At 44.9% G+C, this 22,163-nt stretch overlaps 1 protein-coding gene across 1 annotated transcript; it reads left to right on the top strand.

The window, feature by feature from the left end:
- Window positions 1-603: 603 nt before the first annotated feature.
- On the top strand, window positions 604-21,830 carry LOC142576395 (uncharacterized). Its single transcript, XM_075686514.1, has 4 exons — window positions 604-830; window positions 3,610-3,753; window positions 10,935-11,948; window positions 20,529-21,830. The coding sequence occupies exons 1-4, from the start codon at window positions 623-625 to the stop codon at window positions 20,717-20,719; spliced, it is 1,557 nt and encodes a 518-aa protein (XP_075542629.1). The 5' UTR covers window positions 604-622; the 3' UTR covers window positions 20,720-21,830.
- Window positions 21,831-22,163: the final 333 nt, after the last annotated feature.

Genomic DNA, 22,163 nt, shown 5'->3' on the forward strand with positions numbered 1-22,163 from the left:
GTTGCCATTATCCCTCAAGAGAAAAGTATATAATAGCTGTGTCTTACCAGTACTCACCTACGGGGCAGAAACCTGGAGGCTCACTAAAAGGGTTCTACTCAAATTGAGGACGACACAACGAGCTATGGAAAGAAGAATGATAGGTGTAACGTTAAGGGATAAGAAAAGAGCAGATTGGGTGAGGGAACAAACGCGAGTTAATGACATCTTAGTTGAAATCAAGAAAAAGAAATGGGCATGGGCAGGACATGTAATGAGGAGGGAAGATAACCGATGGTCATTAAGGGTTACGGACTGGATCCCAAGGGAAGGGAAGCGTAGCAGGGGGCGGCAGAAAGTTAGGTGGGCGGATGAGATTAAGAAGTTTGCAGGGACGGCATGGCCACAATTAGTACATGACCGGGGTTGTTGGAGAAGCATGGGAGAGGCCTTTGCCCTGCAGTGGGCGTAACCAGGCTGATGATGATGATGATGATGATGATATGACTAATAAACATTGGGCCCCTCGGTTAACGCCCTTTCTTTTCGTTATTAGCTGTTATGTGAGGATTTAGGTCTCCGTGTATTTCCGGCAATTTTTCTCTTTCTCTCTGTCAGGTTTACGCTTTCGGAAGCACAAGTGATGATGTCGGGGGTTGTCGGCCAGCGCGATGTGCCTGTGGACACCTGCTGGAGCGTCCCGGTTCTGTCAGCGCTAATGACCCTCCTGGTCTGCATGCCATCATCCTACATGGGCCTGGTGTTCGTCTTCATCGTGCAGGACTATGGCGTGAGCCGAGCTCGTGCATCGTGGCCACAAAACGCATTATTCGTTGCGGTGCACCTTTCTGGCAAGTTATCTGGATCGCTAAAGCTTCTATCACTGTGTAGTGCCGCCTTTCGTATTCTATACGAGGTGGAAACAAAGGCTACCAAGCATTTTTTTTCCTTGCGTGGAATACTAAAGAACGACGCGACCCTCTAGTCACGCGTGCTACAATTTCGTGTCCATCAGTCGCACAAGCGTCGTCTTGGTGAAACGCAGTGCCTGCTCACTCCATTGCTTTGTTTCTGAGACTCTGGTGCCGTATGGGTCGATTTTAGCGATGGCCGACGTCAAAGAACAAGGTGTGTGCATCATGCTTGTTCATCTAATGCAGGCTTTCTTATGGGCCAATAGATTCTTCAGTTTCTATTTGCACCGGAAGGTTAGAAGTGAACCCTCTTTCTTTTATTGGATTGCCCTAGTGGTTGAGTTGGGCAGTTCGAAGGAAATACCGCTATCTGCGTAACAACTTAGCCACACAGAGGACCGTCGCGACAACTCTCCCACCCCCCACACGTGATGAGTACTATTGTGTACGCACTGATATGGGAGGAGGAAGTCACGCTATGCAACTCTCTCTTCTCACCTCTACTCCACAGACCTCACCCCGTCCGGGCTGTTATAATCAAAGGTGAAATGAGAACTTAAAGAAAAGCGTGTTCGAGATGCGGTGATGATAAAGAACAAAATTACGAAAACACCGAGCTTCATCAGTTTGCAGAAGTTTTTGTACAATTCCGAGCTGTGGATAAAGCGGCAAGACAATTTTATTGGGTCTTAAATACAGCAGTTTGGAGGAGAATAATGTTTAGCAAAGTTCTCGCAATTATAAGATATACGGAAAACAATTCTCCTTCATTGGCATTACTACTTGTAGATTCAAGACATAAATAAATTGAGCTTGCAAACATGCCCACACTTGGCAGCAGTACAAAAGATTCCAAGGCTATTTGACACAACGCGAAAAATACCAGAAGCTGGAAATCTCACCCAGAATACGAGTGAATCACATAATTTCTCTTCCTCTGCTTCACGCCACTGACTGCGCTTTTCATGATGCCTGCTGCCCACCTGGGATGCTCGCATGTTCCTACTCCGCATGTTCACGTTTTGGGGCCACCACTATGTTGAATGTTAAGGGCATTGTGACGGAGCAAGAATTTTACAAACTAATGCCCCATATTTTGCTGCGAACATTTCGAAGCACAATGTTCCTGATATACTAAACTTCTTCACAATATTGACGTTGAAGTCAAAGTTGTAGACAAAGAAGTCGAGAGGATATGAATAATGAAATTAGCCTACAAAAGAAGAAAAGTGCGACGAATACTGTGACGGAAAATTTTGCCCTCAGCGCAAAATTTTTTTGTTGACAGAACACCACACCAGCATGCGTCGGACATCGAAAGAAAGCTATAAACATCGACTGAGCGACTCGTTCTTAAAAGTTTCTTACTTACATTCACACCGAGAACAAGCCAATGTATAATGTCGTAGATGGCTTCAATACATAACTGCAGTGCTGGTATTCCTTGCCTAAAAGTTTAATGACATATTTGCTTGGAGTTAGGGCGGTGTGCTTCGCTGCGAGACTTCGTTAGAAGTATTTGTTTGCAGTTGCTATTGTATCTCGGTTGCGGGACGTGTATTCGAAAAGTACTTGGTAAAATAGATTGAACACGTGTCTGCTGGTTTGAAACACTCCGTTTAATTGTTTTCAGTAAAAAAGTGCGGCATAAAGCGAATGCTAAATTGAAAATGTTATCTCCGAACACATTCAAACACTTGAAAAACCTGTTATCGCAAATTTAGCCTCGACCAAGCCAAATAAGCATGTAATAATCGACCGAATATAGGTGTATGAAACTTAAGAAAGAGGCGGAATCACCGAAATACGAGTATATACGATATAAGCAATTTTCTTGCGCACAATACTTATCGGAAGTAGTTTCAGCGCATATAACAGTGTCACAGCCTTAACTGTACCACTGATGCCGTAGCCACCGTAAAACTACACATTAATTCTACCCTAAGCTTGCTGGGTGGTTTTCATTGCCTGCTACTTTAAGTTTTTTACCAAACTTACAATCGCCAATAGGCTCACGTTTTCCCTTATTTCCCACGTTTTCCCATATTGAACACTGCACTCGTGCATAGAATGCGTTCGGAAGCGCGCTGCTAAATCATAAACCTCAGGTCAATGATCTTACTCAACCTTCAAATTTATGGCGTTGTACGTGGAGATTATTAGTTTTGTCCATTTACAACTGGCAATAGATGTATGGAAAAAATAACCTACTGCACAAACATGTTCATGAACCGGAAAGCGTCCAAAGCGGAAAGAAGAGCATTTTGCAATCCGCTTCACGAAACCTGCGCTTCACAGAACATGTACAAATTAAGGAACCTAATTGCTGTTTGCTGTTGAATTGTTCTAGTTAATAAATTAAAACAATATGAATGCTATAAAGGAAGCGCTTTTGTGATGGCAGGAAAATAATGTTGCCTATACTGCAGCGTTTTTATACTTGCCGAAACAACTAATAAATTGTAAAATAAGAGATCGTGAGCACTTAACTAAACATGTGCACAACCACAACAAGAGTTCTGTGCACCGTGTCTGGCAAGGCTGATATGGGGGTCTTGTCACTGTCAAGCCGTGACAGGCAAATTTGCGACACATCACAAAGCGCTTTACCAGTGCTGACTTGTGGCTTCGGCGTGCGAAAGCGAAAAAGACTATCGAAACGATTTTATAAGCATTATTTAAGGTAATGTCTTTGCCCTCTCTTATCTTGTTTCAGGGCTTCTGGTGGGAGCTCTACAGCGTAGGATTTCTGTCGCCAGGATAGCCATATTGAGCTGTTTCGTCGCATCCATCGGTTTGACTGCGTCGGCATTTACAAAGGACATCGTCTTGGTGTCTGTAACGCTTGGTGCATTATACGGTAAGTAATTGTTGTGTTCTTTGTTGGAATAAGAGTCTCCAATGTTTTCGAGATTTAGTCGCAGGTAATGAAAATGATTCTGAAGGTTTAGTTAGACCAAATTTATTAATATTACACATTGACGTAAAAACCTCCTGTTGCTGCCAATCACGTGTAAGATTATTTTTTCCCTCTGTTTCCTTTGCATTTATGGTTTAGGATGTGCACGGATGATTTCAACATGTTTGTGGCAAACTTCGAATAAAAAATGAGATTAAACGATTACCATTTATTGACGTATACAGATTCAAAACTTTTGTGTTTGCAATTTTAATGGCTTCCATTATTTTTTTTCACTGAAGGCAGTACTAATAAAGTAATTTAATTATATGTAAACAATCTGTACACTTATAAACAAACAATTAACCAAGAGCATTTCTAGGAACTGAAGACTTACGTGTCATATACAACTGAGTAGTTTGTCGATATCATCGATTTATTTTGAAAAGCAAAGCTTTTCTTTGCAAACACGGCCGGGTTTCACGACCGTGGCTGCAGCCTGGCTGTTTTCTTGCTGAACACGCCAACCAATCACAGCGGAGTTCCATGCGCCATCACCAGATAACGCTCGCCTCCGCGCATCCGCAGTGGCTCCAGCCGTGCGGGTAAACAAAAAAACAAGCAAACGAGATAGTTCGCATTGACGCATCCGCGGCTGCGGGGTGATGAGGAAGCTTCTTACTTCCTCAATACCGACACCGAGCGCCACCTAGCTCTTTGTGACCCATGTGTTATCGCGTGCGACTTTTATGGCGTCGCGAGGTTTAGATGCTGTGGTCTGGGGTAGCTCTGTGTCGCGTAATTTCGCCCCCTGCGGTAGACGTTCCGGTAATGTTTGGCGCCGTCGTCCGCTGCGCGTCTCATGCACAGGTGAGCCGAAACGCCCTCGTTTTCCTTGGGATATACACCAATGTATTCCGTATATTACAAGCCTATTTCTGACTGCTTTCATTGTTACTAATGCACTAAGTGGTCGCACCTTCTAAGGTAACTGACTTTGGTTCAGAAGCAAAGTAGTTCTGGGGCCCTATAACGTAAAACTATTCCAATATGTTTCTATTCCAATCTCTTGACGTGAAATTTGCGTAACCACCAACGCAAGCACCGGGCGGTCACCCGCAGGGTTGTCTGAACAGACCAATCAAACGCTCTCCTCGTTCATAGGAGGTCACTTTTGTTTGCTTGAAAAACGAATAACATTGCCTACACTGAGCGGCTTGTCGTTTCTAATTCGCTGACAAGAGACGAGGAGAACGCTCAAGTGTAGAGGGACTCGATGGGGCCGAGCCACTGTACTGAAAGTCGATAACTGGATGAAAAGGGTGGTGCCGTCGTCTACGATTGGTCGGCTTTCCCTTACTTAGCTTGCGGTGGCTGGTCGAAAATCGCGACGGCACGCAACGGAAGCTCAAGAATGCCGCTAAAACGGACCCTCAGTAAAGAAGAGTTGGCAGAATGAGGGGGCAAACGTTCGGAAAGTGCTCGAAAACGTTACACGGCCACGCAAGAAGTTTGATTATGAGCAAATACGCCCATGCTCTCCGGCAGGTGCGAATAGCCAGCGTCTGAGTGATCGGCGGCAGACATCTTCTGTTCCTTTCGGAACGGGGCAGCCTGCGGCTATTCCGAAGAAAATTCAGTTTTGTTCGGCTTATTAATGCATCTTTATCGCGTACACGTCACTTTGACGCGGTGAGTTCTTGCGGTTTTGTGACGTCGCGTGACAGGCAGGTGAAGTGGGTGCAGCCCGAAGACTTTTTACCAATAGCCGAGGGCTAATGGCGAAAAGGGGTCGAATCAGAAATAACTGTTTTTCTTTTTCCTGTCAAATCATGCATAATCAGTGTGCACACATCATGTCAGATGGGGAGGTATCGCGGTTTTCGTGACGTCGCGTGACAGACAGGTGAAGTGGGGGTGGTCGAAAAAAATTTTTGACCAATCGTGGAGGGCTGATAGCAGAATTGGAATAGATAAGTTTGGAATAGTTTTACGTTATAGCGCCCCTGTAGTTAAGTATTTTTTTTTTGCTGAGCCCTATTATTTGCTGGAGTACGGTGCTCGGTACCCTGTCGAAAATCTGCTAATTTAAAGGAACGCTAAAGGGAAACACTAATTCAAGCTGAAGTAATAAACTAGTCCTCGAGAATCTCTAAGGCGTCAATATTATCGCGAACAGAGCCTTAATTATCGAGAAATTGAGGTAAGCGCAGGAGATGGCTAGAGACTCCCCCGGGGCATTCAAGTACTCGCCCAATGACGAAAGCACTGCTCAGTTAAATTCTGTCATTGGTACTCGCTACTCGTTGCACAAAACATCCTTGTATTGTATTATAAGACGAAATAAAATGCTACTTGTCTAGTTCTATTTCACTTTTAGAAAAAAATAACTCATTGAAATAACCCTGTCAACGACGCGGGTGGTCGAAAGGTTTCGTTTTCGCTTGACTCCGCGCCGCCCATGCTTTCGCGTTTCTATAGTTATCGCGTAGTGCTGTGCTGGTTTTGCTGGCTCGCGAAACTTGCACAAACTGCAAGTAGCAGTGAATTCAGCTTCCACGTGGTGTCGCGGGATGCCCGAATGGTCTACGCCAAACAGACCAAAAAGAAGCTGCAGCGGCGAATCTGCCACTCCGTCTTAGGTCGGCAGCGCCGTCTGAGGAGCGCCGCTTTGTCCTCCACGGCAGCAAAGGGTAGTGATGGCGTATGCAACGTCACCATTCCCTCAGTTGGTAGCTGGAGATTTTAATAGAGATAAAGGTATTCGGACCTTCTAGGTGCAATTTTCTCGTAAACTAAGCATTTCCTTGGCACGAAACAACGGTGGCGACGTTTGTAGAATGGTAGTTAAACAGTCCACTTGGACTTAGTATTTGCATTTAGTGTCGTTTTATATGTTGGCCGAAGTGGTGACGACAAAGGCTTCAGGGACAGGTCGGGATATCGCAGTGCCTATAAAGCATCTTCAACTATCTCTTCCAACTCAAAGCGGTCAAGGAGACTGGAAATAATGGCGTATTTTGTTGGTAGTGTTGTGTTGAAAGGTCGTAGATGCGTATTCCGCCCGCAATCCGAACGCTGGCGTCGCTCCTCGACCAAAGGCTTCTGAGCACTGCGCTTATTTCAGTAACGGGATTAAGGTAGGACAGGCTAGGGCAGACGCAACTAGCTGGCCAGTTACACTTGCCACTGTCAAGTTCCGCTTGAGCGGCCATATCTGTTCGACGAGCTGCAGGTTGCGTTTGACACATCTGCCACCTTGCGATGAAAACTAGTACAAGAAATATTGAAACTAGTTATACATGCAAATTCGGCCCAAGCGCTAAAAAAGCTTTGCACAATATTGAATACATCGTTTTCGCCGTCCAAGTGCATCACGATGGGTGTAAGTTCATGCGCACGGGGCCATTTGATTCGATACAACGTTCATCTTCATGAGAATGCATTCAGTAGATGCACCGGGTCCCAGACCTTCAGTGATATATCCACTGCCGCTCTTCCCGCAACACTCCGTGCTCACATGGACATAAAAAAGGAAGTTCTTCGATGCTCCACGCGAACACTCTTAACTCCATGTAGATCTTATCTCCCTTTCGGCCTCTACCGACGCGAGGAGGTTGCATTGAAGCGGATAGGTGTGGGCGCTGCGTTAACACCAGCTGCAACTTGTCTGTGGGATGCGGACCCGGCAGCGTTCGGTGAAGCCTCTCTCTTGTGCTCTCGCCCAGCTGCCCTCGCAGATATGCCATACCAGTTGTGGAATTGCCCCGGACGGCACCCATGAAGGCACCACTAACTACCTATCAAATGAGAGTTGCACTCAAGCCACCCAACTAACTACCATACTTGGATCTATGGTCCGCACCACAGATCTTTCTCAGGTCCCATCAAACATTTGAAATTACGTATTTACACAACTATGCAACTTGCGCCCACCAGACGTTTTATCTCGCACGGGAAACTTTTGAGAAAGACGTGCGGCAGTTTCGACCAAAAGTCGAAGCCCCGATTGGGATGAGAAATTATTAAAGAGCCGCAAGACGTATTAATAGCAGTTTTATCTACCGTCGAAACTTGTAAGCATTCGATTATTGACTAAATTAACAAACATGGTGTCGCGTGCGCACATGCAAACAAGAGCACATCTCACTCGATGATCGTGGCCACTCGCAGTCAAAGCGCTGGCGTGAAGGAGAGCGACAGCAGGAGCGAGCGAATTGAACACCATGCTCCCTCTCGCTTCAACGCGAACTAAGTGGCCGAAACACAATGCACACCCAACCCCAGTGCCGCTAGACTTCCTACCCACTCCATATCGCTTTGAAAATGAGGCCTTCACGGCTGCGCTAAGCTACACCACAAGCAGCCGCCGCCAGAGTAGAACACACCTTGCTTCTTTGCGTTCAATAGAAAACGGTGCATTTCCTATCCACCTTCCACCATTTCTAGAAGAGTTGACTGTTGGGCTAGTTGGTCGTCCATATTTGAAATAGTAGCTTAGCGCAAATAAAACCACGGACACAAGGAAGACAGACAAGGACAATTGCTTGTCCTCGTCTGTCTTTCTTGTGTCCGTGGTTTTATTTGCGCTAAGCTACTACTTCAAATTTCCACCATTTCGCACGCAAAATCAAGCCTCCGTTTTTCCCGGCTGATCGTTGCGCGCTTTCACTCTCAGCCATAGCGAACGCTGCGTGTGTACGAGGTTATAGCATAGAACATCCCGACGACGCCGACGACAACGACAACGGTGCAATTTGCCTCGTGTGTACATATACTTGACAGAATGTGCCTATTGCGCTGGCAGGAGCAGGCGGCCCCGAAAAATGAAATTGGAGAGGAGGGCGTCTGTGAATCTCCTTGGCCTCCAGTCCGTTTGCAGGGGTAGCAGCACCAGCAACAGCAGCGCGCGATAGGGAAGGCACGACGGTCGGTGTCCACTCTCTCGGACAGATGTCGCCCGCGCTCTGACTTCCAAGTCATTGCGGTACGGGGTGCTGTGAATCTGAGGCTGACGCTACGACACCACCATCCGAATATAATTGTGTTGTTGTGTTGGGTTTAATGGCGCATAAGCAACTACGGCTATCATGCGCCAAACACAAGGAATATATTTGGGCGTATTGATGTCGACCTACTGAAAGCACTGCTGCTTTTCGGTCTTCTCCAGAGGCACTCGAAAGTGACCGACCTAGTGCACCATCAAGCAGTTACGGGCGGAAATATTCCCTTCTTTTATTGAAATAGCAGTATAGCTCCATTTTTGATAAGCTAGATAAAATAAATGTTGAAGCCCCAAGTGACATAGACCATTGAGAACGATAAAGTTTATAGAAAGAAACATTGTCCTATCTGAAATACGTTTCAGGAAATTTACCTTATTTATTAGAATAACGTGTCAGACTTGTTCCTGCTCGCTCCCTATTCGTAGCAGGCCCGTTTGTTTTGCAGAAGCAGTTTGGGTACTAGCCTGCCGTATCCGTAGTAGAGATGGAAAATCTCCAGAAATTTTCAGGGGCGCGAAAAAAACTAGTTTCTGCCACGTATGTTCAGAAAAAAAACGAAAGGTAAAAAAAATTGATTGTGCACTCTAACACTGAAAAGAATATAATTGTTACACTATTGCATCACAAAAGGCCCAGCAGAGCTCCCGGGTTCTAAATCTAGTTACAATTTCGCGTGACGGAATTTATTTGACATCAAAGAGTCAATACGGACATTTACATTAACCTGTATCTTATTCATTTATGCTTCACACGTGAAAGTTTCGCCGTGCAGTGGACGAAGCCTTCCGGACATTGAGGTTCGAGTGCACGGACACAGGTTTTCGTACGCGATCGCCTGGGAGCCTATTGTGTAGTTTAGTGTGTACATTTCCAAACTCGGGCCAGTTTATTTCGCATGCCGCAGAAGAAGAGGGAATCTGCAGTGCGCGACCGGCGAGGGGGCTCGAGGGTTCGTTGAAGCAAAGTGTTTGCCCCCGCGTAGATGAAGCCATGTGTTCCGTTCGCAGACTCCCGAACTCCTTCTTTTGACCAAACTTTTCGAAACGTCGAAAGCAGACGCATCGCAACAGCAGAGTTTTATACCCGAAGCTTTGCTTTTTTTCCCCTTTTTCCTCAATATTTTCCTGGTTGAAAAAAAAAAACAAAAAAATCTGTTTCTTCCCAAAGTTTTCAATGTCTTTTTCGACCACTTAAATCTCTACCCCGTAGCTGATGGGGCTATGGAGCTTGCTTCAGCTCCAGTGCTTGCGCTGCCTATGGAGACACACACGTCCTGCCGCGGTCAAAATAGTTGGATATCACTCTGTCTTGCTGTTCGAGGCTCTTGACATTGCTTGTGAATCCTACGTGCCGAACGGTGGAGTATTATACCTTAGTGAGCGCAAAATTCCTGAAACTGCTCACTTGCAGACCTTGTAAATGCTGATGACCGCATGTTTTAGTTCGATGAATTATATACACTGTGATATAGAGCGCTATAAAACGTGACTTCTATGCTTATCGGCAAACGTACTGCTGAGCTTCATATCTCTGAACGCCATGCCGGAGGCTAAATTTATCTCCAAATTCCTCAATGGTGGCATGACAAAGGCGACATCTCAGCTAGCGATCCGTGCATAATCGGCTAATGGATTCGTTCTTCTACACAACGATACCTAAGTAAGGGGCGCGGGTAGTGCGATTGCAAATATATAAAAAATAATAATAAAAGATGTTTTAGCTACATGTGGTGAAAGCACGGCACCCTCTCACCAAACTAAAAGACGTCTCACGCAAAAAATCCACTGCAACAGTAGAACTTGTGTTTCTCTATATACATAAACTGCAGTACTTATTGTTGTCCAAGATGTCAAAGTGCGGGACTGTGTGTGGTATGACCAAACAATTTGCTTAAACATTAAATTTGCCTTGATATCTATTCGAAATTGCAGAAGAATGTGAGTCGGAGGACACAGGAATTTAATTTTAGCCTCCTTATTACAAATAACTCCTCACAATTGGTATAAAAACATTATATTGGATACTTTTTAACCTGGTTTGCATACTGAACTTGCGAAACTTACATCGTACCACAACTTTTTGTTGGGCAGCCGCTTTAATGTCACATGCTCTATTTCTTTTTTCTTTGTATTTCAGGTCTCGGCATGGGCATGTTTCTCATGTCCGTCTCCATTTACAACCTCATGCTTTTTGAGAAGTACAAAGGGACAGCCATGTCAATGACCTTCCTCGCCTGGGGCGTCGCTGGACTTTATGGTCCCGTTTTACTGGCCTGGCTTCGGGACACATACGCTCTTCAAGGCGGCTTACTCATATGCGGTGGCATAATTTTAAACTCTGTACCTCTGGGCATGCTTCTAAGAAGGCCTTCACGCATCAACTTTACCAGCCTGAAATATGCAATCAGCAACTTCTTGTTTAGGAGGAACGCCAGTTCTTTGAAATCGGTAAAGGTAGCAGCGCTTCCTCTCGATGAGCCAGACTTCGCTGTGAGCAGCATTCCTGAGAAGATGCAGAGCGAAGCAGATATCATGAATGCGAATCTACAAGTGTCTGCCAATGCACACCCAGCAGATGTCGAAGAAGCTGACGCAGACTTACATGACCGCGGAATCCTGGTAGAAGATGATTCATCTTTTGTTACGTCTGAAACCAAACGACAACCCGCGCGCAGCCTCTTGAATTCTTTAGTAGCAGTGCTGAGAACTCCTGCCTTCTACGTGTTTTTGGCTGCAACTGTAGTGAGCGAGTACTCACTTGTGTCTTTCGCCACAACCATCGTGGACTATGCAACCGACAAGGGCATCGAGCTGTCCGTCGCAGCGCAGCTAGTAATATTCGGCGCAGTCGGCCACATACTGGCGCGTATATGTATCGTGCCACTGTCCGACTGCGCGGCAGCCAGTCGGTTGCCGATGTACGCTTGCGCCTTTGCTGTCGAAGCTGCCTCCACAGTGGCAATGCCGCACGTCAGGTCAATGGCCGTCATTACAGTCCTTCGCATCGCCGAATCCCTGGCGCAAGGCTTCGTCATCTCTACCCGGGGTATCCTGCTGGCTCAATACTTGGGCATCGAAAGGGTGGCGACCTGCTCGGGTCTTTTCGGACTGGCCATGATCCCGGTGTCTCTCAGTAGCCCTACAATACTCGGTAAGCACAAACTTCAACGAATTTCACCCCTAATAAGAATAAATTGAACAGACAAGGACATACAGGTCAGGAATCGTTTAAAGGAGCACTTCGACTAGCCTTCAGCTCTCCAACATATCGTTAGACATGCGAGCGCATTTGGTAACTTCATCAGAAACGTGCACGTTTATGGTTTTTATTTTGGACATGATTGTTATTATTTCTGTCTGGACGGGGATGCATCACGCTAATTCTGCAAAGAAACAACCGTGACAAGATTACCTGGCTTATCCTGCATAAGGAAACGCAGTGTATGCATTGCAATAGAAACAGCGACACCACTATTCAGACAGCATTTCTTCATTGGTGATATTAGGAATATACGATGCTGCCTTTACGATATTTGAAATATACATCCCGACAGGACAGCAAGCCCCTCTAAGCCAGGAAATTTACCGTGTTTTGCACCTTTTGTTAGTGAGTGTCTAACTGTGCGAAGAATTGATAATGTGGCTGTCTTATAAGCGTGAAAAATGCAGAGCACTAACCCGTACTGCATTTCATAGCTCCATTCCATAGGGAATGCAGTCGTTATCTGAAATTTTAAACACCCCATTTGAAGCCATTTGGAAGCTGTCATCTTTCTATGTAAGTTTGATGTCCATTGCAAGGTGCATACCGGGGTAACAAGTAGGACAATGTTGTTGAAAACTCAGCAAAGTGCGTAGGCTTTAATATACCTAGTAGTTGAGTATGTAGCAGAACTGATAGTTGGGCGAGTTGGTGCGAATTCATAGTAAAATATTTAGCGCTCACAATTGACAAGGACACAGTGAAGGAGTACACACGAGCGCTTACTCACAACTATTTTCGGAAGTATACAGAATATATAGATACCCCAGCTATCAGCGCTGAGCATGTGCAGCAAGAGTAGTCTTTAAAATAGAAAAACAGTAAATCTGTGCCAAGCTATTTCCAATAAGTTTGACAATAGGGTAAAAAAAATGCTGCTGCGGTCGAGAATAAAATAAAGAATTCACGAAATGCAGCATAGGTGTTGTGTACCGGCTTCCGTTAACCTGTGGCAACATGCACATAGGGCCAACCAGTTCGTGCATAAACACTCGTCTAAAAGAACATGAACGTTTTCTCGGTAAAGAAAACTATTCGCACTTGTCGAACCACCGTTATCTACGTCATTGTGATCCAGTATTTTTTTGACACTGACATTTTGTTTTCAGATAAAAACAAGCTAACACGTAAAATCACAGAAGCGTTTCATATTAAAAAGTGCACTGAAAAATGCACAAGCCAACCATCCGTTGCAATCACAGAAGATGAATTTGCTTTTCTAAATACTGGTTGAACCTTCTTAATCTGTTTTTAATCTGTTCCTGTTTTACTGACCACTCTTGTTGCACATGCTCAGCGCTGATAGCTGGGGTATATATGTTCTGTATCTTTCCGAAAATAAAATAGTTGTCAGTAAGCGCTCGTGTGTCCCCCTTCACTGTGTCCTTGTCAATTGTGCGCGCTAAATATTTTACTATGAGGTGAGTATGTTTTCTCTGAATTGCGATTGGTTTATGGTCGCTGATTTTATTGTGGTAAATGTCGTTTTATGGCGTGCTATAAAGCGGCAAGAAGGTTATATTTATAAATTGATGTGCAATTTACGTAAAAATATAGGTGCAAATAACACAATTCATCAACACATCAACCTCAGAAATGATGGCATTGCCTTTCACAGTAAGCAAGTGTCAGTGTACGGTTGGGTAGCCGCAAAAAATAAATTCATAAAGAAGTGTTGTGGCAGCAAACGCCAAAGGGTGCAGCTAACCCCGCTAATGTCACACGATTATACTTACATACGTATGTTTTACATACAACAGTAGCAATATAGTTATGTCGATCATAGTCACCCCAATAATTATTATCACATATGCTCATTCTGTTTGCCAATCACATGCCAATTCTGTTTGTTAAAATTGCAAAAAAAATTTTGTTCCTGATATTATTGACGAAGTGTTCAGGCGACAGAAAGACAGAGAAACAACTTAATTTACTGCATAACGAGGTCGGTGAATGAGCTTGCCGGTGGTCCGAAGTGCCCTAGCCAATTGCTTGCCGCAACCATTTCGCCTCAGTTAGTTATTTCTGCCCGAGTCTCGTAGTCAGACGCCGACAAGAGTGACTCCCGTGTGTCGTCAGAGGGAGTTGCAGCAAGGATTTACTACATATATTGAACTTACCGCTTATTATAGATCGAATCGCCAAAGATACGCGAACCCGTATACAGAACTCACAAGGGGACAGGCCATAATCTGGAGACAAATCCCCAGACAATATCCGCAGCCCCCTTTGGCTATCCGAAATCTACCCAGATGAAATCCAACCAAACTGCCAACACTGCCATTGTATGAAGGTTACCCAAAATCACATTCTTTGGGAATACGAGGGAAACCCTCATCCACAGACAGACAGACAGACAGACAGACAGACAGACAGAGAGACAGACACAGACAGAGTGATTGATCGACTGATTCATTGTGGCTTGTTCAAAACCTTTTTTTTTTCAACACATCTACAAGACCAGCTTGCAGAATCATTGATACTAGTATGCTGGACAGGGCAGCCCGTAAAGTTGTACCTTGCAGAAGGTCAGACACATTAGAACTTGTAATTCAGTTATAGTCTTACTATAAAACATTAAATGCAGTCCTCAACCGCGCAGTCAGGGAATAAATGATTTCTATCCATATTAACAGATACAGCAAGCATTGTGATATTCGGAGAAATGATACACACAAAATGAAAAGCAAGCCAAGATTTCATGCTAGTGAACAATAAAGGCAGCCTAAATTAGGCTTGTAAATTTTAGAAGCTACCGTCCATCCCAGCTAACATTAACCAACCAGTTCAAAGAAAGGGAATAACGACATAAACAGGGTGAAAGTTACATTAAACGGTCTACACTGCTCGGTCGTCAGACCCTCCGACAACCGCATAGGCAATAATTATTGTACTTCTGGTAATTTTTTGAATAGGTAGCAATCTCAAAGATGGAGCTTAGCCATAAATTGCAACTCCATACCTGCAAACAGATTCGACAAGTGCTTTGCAAATAACTCATCTCAGGCTCAAATCACCCGCACATCTTGCGTATGACAGCACAGAATAACCTTATGCGCGTAGCTACGTCATTTCTGTCAGGAAACCAGAAAAATACTTCATCAATGCACATTCTTATATATGTAACCTTTGTAGCGTACGATGTAGTGGAGCATACACAGTTGTGGCATTGTTCACTCTCTATACATAATTGAAAAAAAAGTTGAATTATTGGAAATGAAAGTGGATGAAAAAAGAACTGGTAGGGAAGGAACCTACGTCTTCGCATTACACCTGGGATGCTCTACCAATTATACTCTACCAAGATTTGCGAGTGGTGGCACTGGCTCACACTACCAGGATGAATTCCCAGGATTAGTTCTAGTAGTAACACATAAATACCCCAGAATGTGGATGTGAAGACGGCGCCGCGGCACCTCAATTGGTAGAGCATCGCACGCGTAATGAGAAGACGTGTGATTGTTCCCCACCGGCGGCAAGTTGTTTTTTCATCCACTTTCAATTCCATTATTATTTCATTTCTTTATTTCAATTAGTAAGTACAAGGAATTTCCCCTGTGTTGTCCTTGGTGTCTTTTTTTGTTTGTTGGCTTCATAGCATATATATATATATATATATATATATATATATATATATATATATATATATATATATATATATACATTGTAATGAAGAAGAAGAGCACACGCACAAGGCCAGCCGGATCGCCAGGGCTTAGCACGAGTGTGAGCCGTTCGGGCAACCAGCTGTTCCTGCTCTGCGTCACCTGCCTTCTCGGTTACGAACAGATGCTACCATCTGAACTGTTCATTGCACCCTTTACAATTGGAGGAAGGTGCAGGGTATTCAAGAACATCTACACCCTGGAGCTCCGGTGTCGGACTCTGCCTCCCGTTATGCCTGACTCTCCCCAGCCGACGTCGCCGCTACCCCCCATTGCCTGCTCTGGCGCTGTCCCGCAACGCCATCAAGCGGTTTTCAGCGGTATGGATGAACAGGACGTATATGACTCGTTCTCTACCTACAAACGGGTGAGCTTGCACAATCGATGGGGCGATATCACCAAGTTAAATGCCGTCATATTCTCCCTTGCGGGAGTGGCTCACCTGTGGTTTGAAAGTCACGAAGCCGACTTTCAGTCTTCGTCCGCGTTCAAGACCCGTTTCGCTGCAGTTTTCGGTCGCCCCGCCGTCCACAAGGAGCGCGCCGAGCAGCGTTTACGACAGAGAGCGCAACAACACGGTGAAACATGGACCTGTTATATCGAAGAGGTTCTCGACCTCTTCGATATATTCGTGGATTCGTGGATGCTTCTATGCCCAAAAAATGACAAATTGAAGCGCATTTTGAAGAGCATCGCCGATGACATTTTCCAAATGTTGATCGCCAAGGGTCCGCGCACCGTGGCAGTGCTCATAAATTTTTTCCAAAGCTACGACGAGTTGAGGAGGCAGTGCGAGTTGACCAGGCGCCCCTCAGTGGCTGGCGAGGCCCTCTCTTCCATGACAGCCTTCTCTGATCGCTCCCCCTTGCTCACACAAATCCAAGCTTTCGTGCGGGAGGAAGTTGCACATCAGCTTTCTCCACTATCCTTCGCTGAGCGACCCCAACAGCAGCCGCGGCCGCAACAGCCTCCTACACAGCTTGCTCCTGCGCTCCGGCGGGTTATTGAAGACCAATTCGCTGAGGCTCTACCAATGCAGCACCAGCAGTACCCTGTCGCAGCGCCACTTACTTACGCATCCGTCGCCGCGCAGCCTCCTCGTCAACCACTCGCGCTACATCCTCAGCCGCTACCACCCGTTCATCATCCCGTTCATCGACCTGCTCCTGCCTTTACTAATCCTTGTCGCATGCAAGACAACAGGGCCATATGTTATGCCTGCGGTATTCCCGCCCATGTTGCACGACTCTGCCGCCGCTGCATGCTGCACTCTGATGGGTTTGTGCAGTCGCCTCCCTACGCCGACGCGCGGCCTTTCCACGACACTTATTTTAGTCGGCAGTCGAACAGGCAACCAGCCGAGCGCCCTGTCCTTACACGTCGTTCACATTTCTCGCATCACCGCTCGTTGTCCCCCATGCGTCGGCATCCTTCCCCCCCGCAAGAGGAAAACTAAGCGCCGCAGTTCAGAAGGCAGGAACTGCGTCGCCATCGATCTGTATAAGTCCTCCATTGTCGCCTTCGAACGTTGTCTACCTTACTGTTGACGGCGTCCCTACCGTTGCGCTAATTGATACTGGAGCAGCCATGTCTGGCCTGAACGAACGCCTTTCTCGTGCTTTAGGAAAAGTTACAACGCCTCTTTCTGGGTTTTCTCTTCGCGCAGCAAGCGCCCAGCCTGTTCAGCCTTCAGAAGCACGCACAGCTAGAGTTGTTATTCAGGGCGTTCTCTATATTCTGGAGTTTGTAGTTCTGCAGTTCTGTTCTCATGACGTGACACTTGGGTGGGACTTTCTTTCGCGAAATAATGCCGTCATCAATTGTGCACGTGCGGAAGTCGAACTATCGCCTCTGTGTGACGTGCCCCCCGTCGGCGCCACTACTCTTCCCGCTAAGCTAGTTCTTTGAGAACACATCGCCATACCGCCGTACTCGTCTGCCGTTGTTCCTGTCTTCTGTGGCGCTTTCTGTGAAGGCGCTGTCCTCTTAACTCCTTCGGAACCCTTCATAACCCGCAAATATGTTCCCCTCCCTTACGCCACGCTTGACATTTCAGCCGGTGTCAGCGCCATCGTTGTCTGCAATCCGCTTCTTACAGCCCTGGTGGCTCTTTGCGGCGAAGCACTTGGCCATGTTCAGCCTCTTGATGACGTGTTTATAACCGACGTGCCGGATGCTTCGCGTGCAGAGCTCACTGACTTCTGTGCACTTTCTACTTCTGCTCCGCCCTCACCGTACTTATTCACACCTTTCATTGCCGATGACCTTACTTCCGAGCAGCGCTCCCAGCTTCTTCACCTGCTTGCCCAGTTCCGCTCTTTTTTTTGATGTCGCTCAGCCTACTCTGGGTCGCACGTCAGCCGTCAACCACGACATCGCCACTGGCTCCAACGCGCCATTGCGGTAGTGCCAGTACTGCTTATCCGCCAAGGAGCGCCAGGTGATCAGTGAGCACGTGGACGACATGATTCAGCTCGGCGTCATTCGACCTTCCAATAGCCCGTGGGCGTCACCGGTGGTTCTCGTGACAAATAAAGGATGGTTCCATTCGGCTCTGCGTCGATTATCACCGTCTTAATAAGATAAAGCGAAAAGACGTCTACCATACCGCATCGTCGAACGCACCTCTCCGGTCAACTATGTCATAGAGCCGCTTACATCGACATCCGACAAGCGCCGCCGTGGACGGGATGTTGTTCACGTTCGCCGCCTGAAACAATTCTATTGCCCGCTCGTCTCCACGTCGTAAGTCGCCAGGATGGCTCCGCTTTTGCACCGGGGTAATTGTAATGAAGAAAAGCACAAGAACAAGGCCAGCCAGATCGTCTCTTCCATGCCTGCAGTGCAACCAGTGGGCCAGCCGGATCGCCAGTGCTTAGCGCAAGTGTGAGCCGTACGGGCAACCAGCTGTTCCTGCTCTGCGTCACCTGCCTTCTCGGTTATGAACAGACGCTACCATCTGCACTGTTCGTACACCCATAACTATATATATATATATATATATATATATATATATATATATATATATATATATATATATATATATATATATATATATATATATATATATATATATGTGTGTGTGTGTGTGTGTGTGTGTGTGTGTGTGTGTTTGTGTGTGTGTGTGTGTGTACATTCTTATGGCAATACGTAAGCTCTGTTTTTCCCTATTTATAAATATGCAGTTGGTAATAAACGAAGTCATCATTGTATGTAGGTCCTGTCGCATCCACCGAGTGAAATTCACGTAGATTACGTTCGATAATACAAACGCGGTATTGTATGTGTATTAATGTAAGGCGAAGTTGAAATGTTGCTGAACAAGAACGTTCATGTACAGGCTCAATAACAAAGTTCCCAGAACTGAGACCTCTGTAACACCATGTTAACGTGGTATTAGTTCACTGTAAGCCTTACCAATTCTCACCTCTTTTCTAGGTCTATAAACTAATCCCTCAGTAATGTCACAAACGTCATCAAAAACTACAAGAACCCAATTCAGAAATGAGCGATTACTGATAAATAGTATTGAATCCTTTCTTAAGTGGTATGATAAAACCTAATAAAGTTCGAATTCCTGCAACTCCAACGTGTCGAACTCTCTCTCAAATTATTCGTACAATTCCTACTCCAAAATTCACATCGATCATTTGAAATTAATAACGCTTTCATGCAGGAGACCATGCGGTGTTCCGAAGCTTTTCGTAAGTACGCACGAGAGATGACAATATTGCAGCAAACCTGTAATTGGACAAGTATTGTTTCTCACCACTTTTTATATAAAGGCGTAACCATTGACATTTTCAGTCCTTTTATGGTGTTGCCTGACATTAGTACACTAGAAAAAATGTATAGAAGCCGCAGCCTAAGTTTATCAAAATTGCGAAAAAGGTCGTCCATGCAAGTGAGTTTTGTCGTAGCGAGATGGCCTGCTCAAAGAGATTGTTTTAATAACCGATTTTAATTCTTGGTCTGTGATTGCATCAAGTATGTTGCTCGGACTGTAGTGGGTAATTCCAGCTTTCGGTGCTATGCTCTCGATAAACAGTCCTGTAACCTGCCTACAGTGTAAACAAAAATAGGCAAAATTTCTTCGCAAGCTCTCTTGTTTCTCTGCCAGCGAAGTTAGCGCTAATTACTTCGTCTATATGAGTTCTTGGCTACGTTCCGGTCAAAATGCTCAGTATTTTTAAAGTCTTACTCATGTCCTGCCTAGAAGAAGAAAAAATTCCTTTTCCAGAGCGTGTTTCTTGCAAGCATTATAGTTGCAGTCAGCTTATTCCAGATATGCCTTAAATAATGTGAGGGTGACCTCGCTATTGCGCCATAAGCTTTCCTTTACGTGACTCATCTGAAATATTTTTTTAATTTTGCACGGTTCAACTTTTCGCATTCTCTTTACCGCAGCTCTCTTTTTGACAACTACCGCAATAAACTCTAGCTTAACTGTAAGCTTATCGCAAGCCTCAACGTGGTCATTGAGTGAATGGAAATTTTCTATGTGCAGTCTAACCTTTTATTCAGTAGTACATTTTTGCAACTGCCTGTTCACTTTTCATGCTACCAATTTCATTACAAAAAACAGAACAATGAAGACACCCGTGCACCTTACGATATGTTCTTGTTGACTGTGATTCTGTCTTGACCAAGAGAAGTTGCTCCAAAATGCTTTGTTCGTAAAGTTTTCGGAGATCAAAGAAAACAAAATACTCTGATCGTCTTACGAGGAAAAAATATAACTGATTGCAAAGCGACCTGTTACTAACAGTTCTGTCATAAGCTGTACGCGATTTCTGTTTTGCAGGATACTTCCGTGACACCATGGGGTCATACGACCCCTTCTATATGATGATGGCCGTTCTCAATGCAATTGTGGCCGCCGTGTTGGGCTTGTTCTTCGCTTACGACTGGAGACATAGGAAGCGACAAGTGGAACGGTGTGGTTCAACGCATCGAAAGCCCGACAACAAACAGCCGCGAGCCGAGCCTTCTTAGCCACCAGAAAACTTACACCAACAAGATTTCGTCATTGTGGATTATGCAACGATATTAACGAACCTGCTATTAGGTAGCAGCCCGAGGGGATCCGTAGATAACACTAAATGAGAACACGAACAAGAAATCTAGGCGGGGCTCCTTTGTTATTTCATTTAGGTTCTGAAAGCAAGACGAGTTTGTTAGAACGATACTTATATACAATCCCTAAATGTTTCATAACCTGCCGTAGGCATGTCGCGAATAATGCGCAATTCTTTTATCTGTGGCTTTTGTGTGAAGATCCCTCAAAAAATTGAAGCTGTTATAAAAAAATATATGCAGAGGTGCCCAAGAGGTGTAAAATATAGTGGACAATTGAAGTAGGTGCGTTGTATCATCCTTGAAAAGCTAGAATTTTTTTCTGTTCTAAATGTTTCTTACCGTCGTAGTTGCGCCGCTTTTCACCACGATGTGTTCGCTAAAACCTTACCATTGTTTTCCTCGAGTGTTACGTAGAATTGTATGATATAATATTTATAGTCGGATTTAGTACCGGTAACGAGGTGCAGGCGAATTTATCAAGACATGCTCTCCAAGTTGGTGTGCTTATGTAAGATACAATATTTAACACATTTTTGGGGAGACAGTTTATTACGAATGGCACATTTTGCAGAATACTGTCATTAGCAAGCAGAAAATTTACTTTTTGCTAGTGTTACTAACATAAACGAAGCAAATTTTTGGCGCACACTGCTTACTAGAAACAATTTGCGTACTTTGAAATTTGTGCGCAGTGCGATTTCTTCTGAAGAAAGATAAAAACGCGATGTATTCTCAAGCGATGCGAACGGGGTGTTCTTCCTGCAAAATGTGCTCCAATCCGGATGAACGTTCCCACGGGATACACAAGTGAACAAATATACGAACACGTACACGTAAAACCCATGCAGATTCGTGGTACTGGGGCATTTCTACTACCTCTGATGTAGCGCATGCATCGTTCGTATCGAACATTGAACAAATAGATTATTCATGTTGCACGAATAATATCTTCCAACGAGCTTTTGTCGCTACATTCATCAGCCTTGGCATGCAAGTTAACACGATTGTAAATAAATTAATTCTAACATTACAATTGTTTTCTTCTTTTCAATTGCTTGGCCTCGCGATTTGTAAAGATACCAAATCGTGCAAAGGTTCATATTTATTGTTTTCATTGCGAGTTTTCTAACTATATAAGTTTTATTCTGATAAGGCTACAACATTTTCATCATTATTTCGCGTTAAAATAGGACTGAACGAAGAAAGTAAATTGATCAGATTTTAACGATTATCCAGAAACTGAACTTATTTTATGTGAATGATGCATTAACGCTGAAGAAAAGCAGTAGGGGTGACTACATTTCAAATCTGTCTGTTGTAATAAGTGAAATGAACATTAATTTCAACCAACGTGCAACAT

The sequence above is a fragment of the Dermacentor variabilis genome, chromosome 3, assembly GCF_050947875.1.
Source record: "Dermacentor variabilis isolate Ectoservices chromosome 3, ASM5094787v1, whole genome shotgun sequence".
Taxonomy (NCBI): Eukaryota; Metazoa; Arthropoda; class Arachnida; order Ixodida; family Ixodidae; genus Dermacentor; species Dermacentor variabilis.

What these genes read in the sequence shown, in the direction of transcription:
- LOC142576395 (XM_075686514.1), top strand. Translation starts at nt 623, where the DNA reads ATGATGTCGGGGGTTGTCGGCCAGCGCGATGTGCCTGTGGACACCTGC. An exon ending in CGTTGCGGTGCACCTTTCTG is followed by an intron (nt 831 to 3,609) that starts GCAAGTTATCTG and finishes ATCTTGTTTCAG; the next exon opens with GGCTTCTGGTGGGAGCTCTA. An exon ending in CAGTAGCCCTACAATACTCG is followed by an intron (nt 11,949 to 20,528) that starts GTAAGCACAAAC and finishes TCTGTTTTGCAG; the next exon opens with GATACTTCCGTGACACCATG.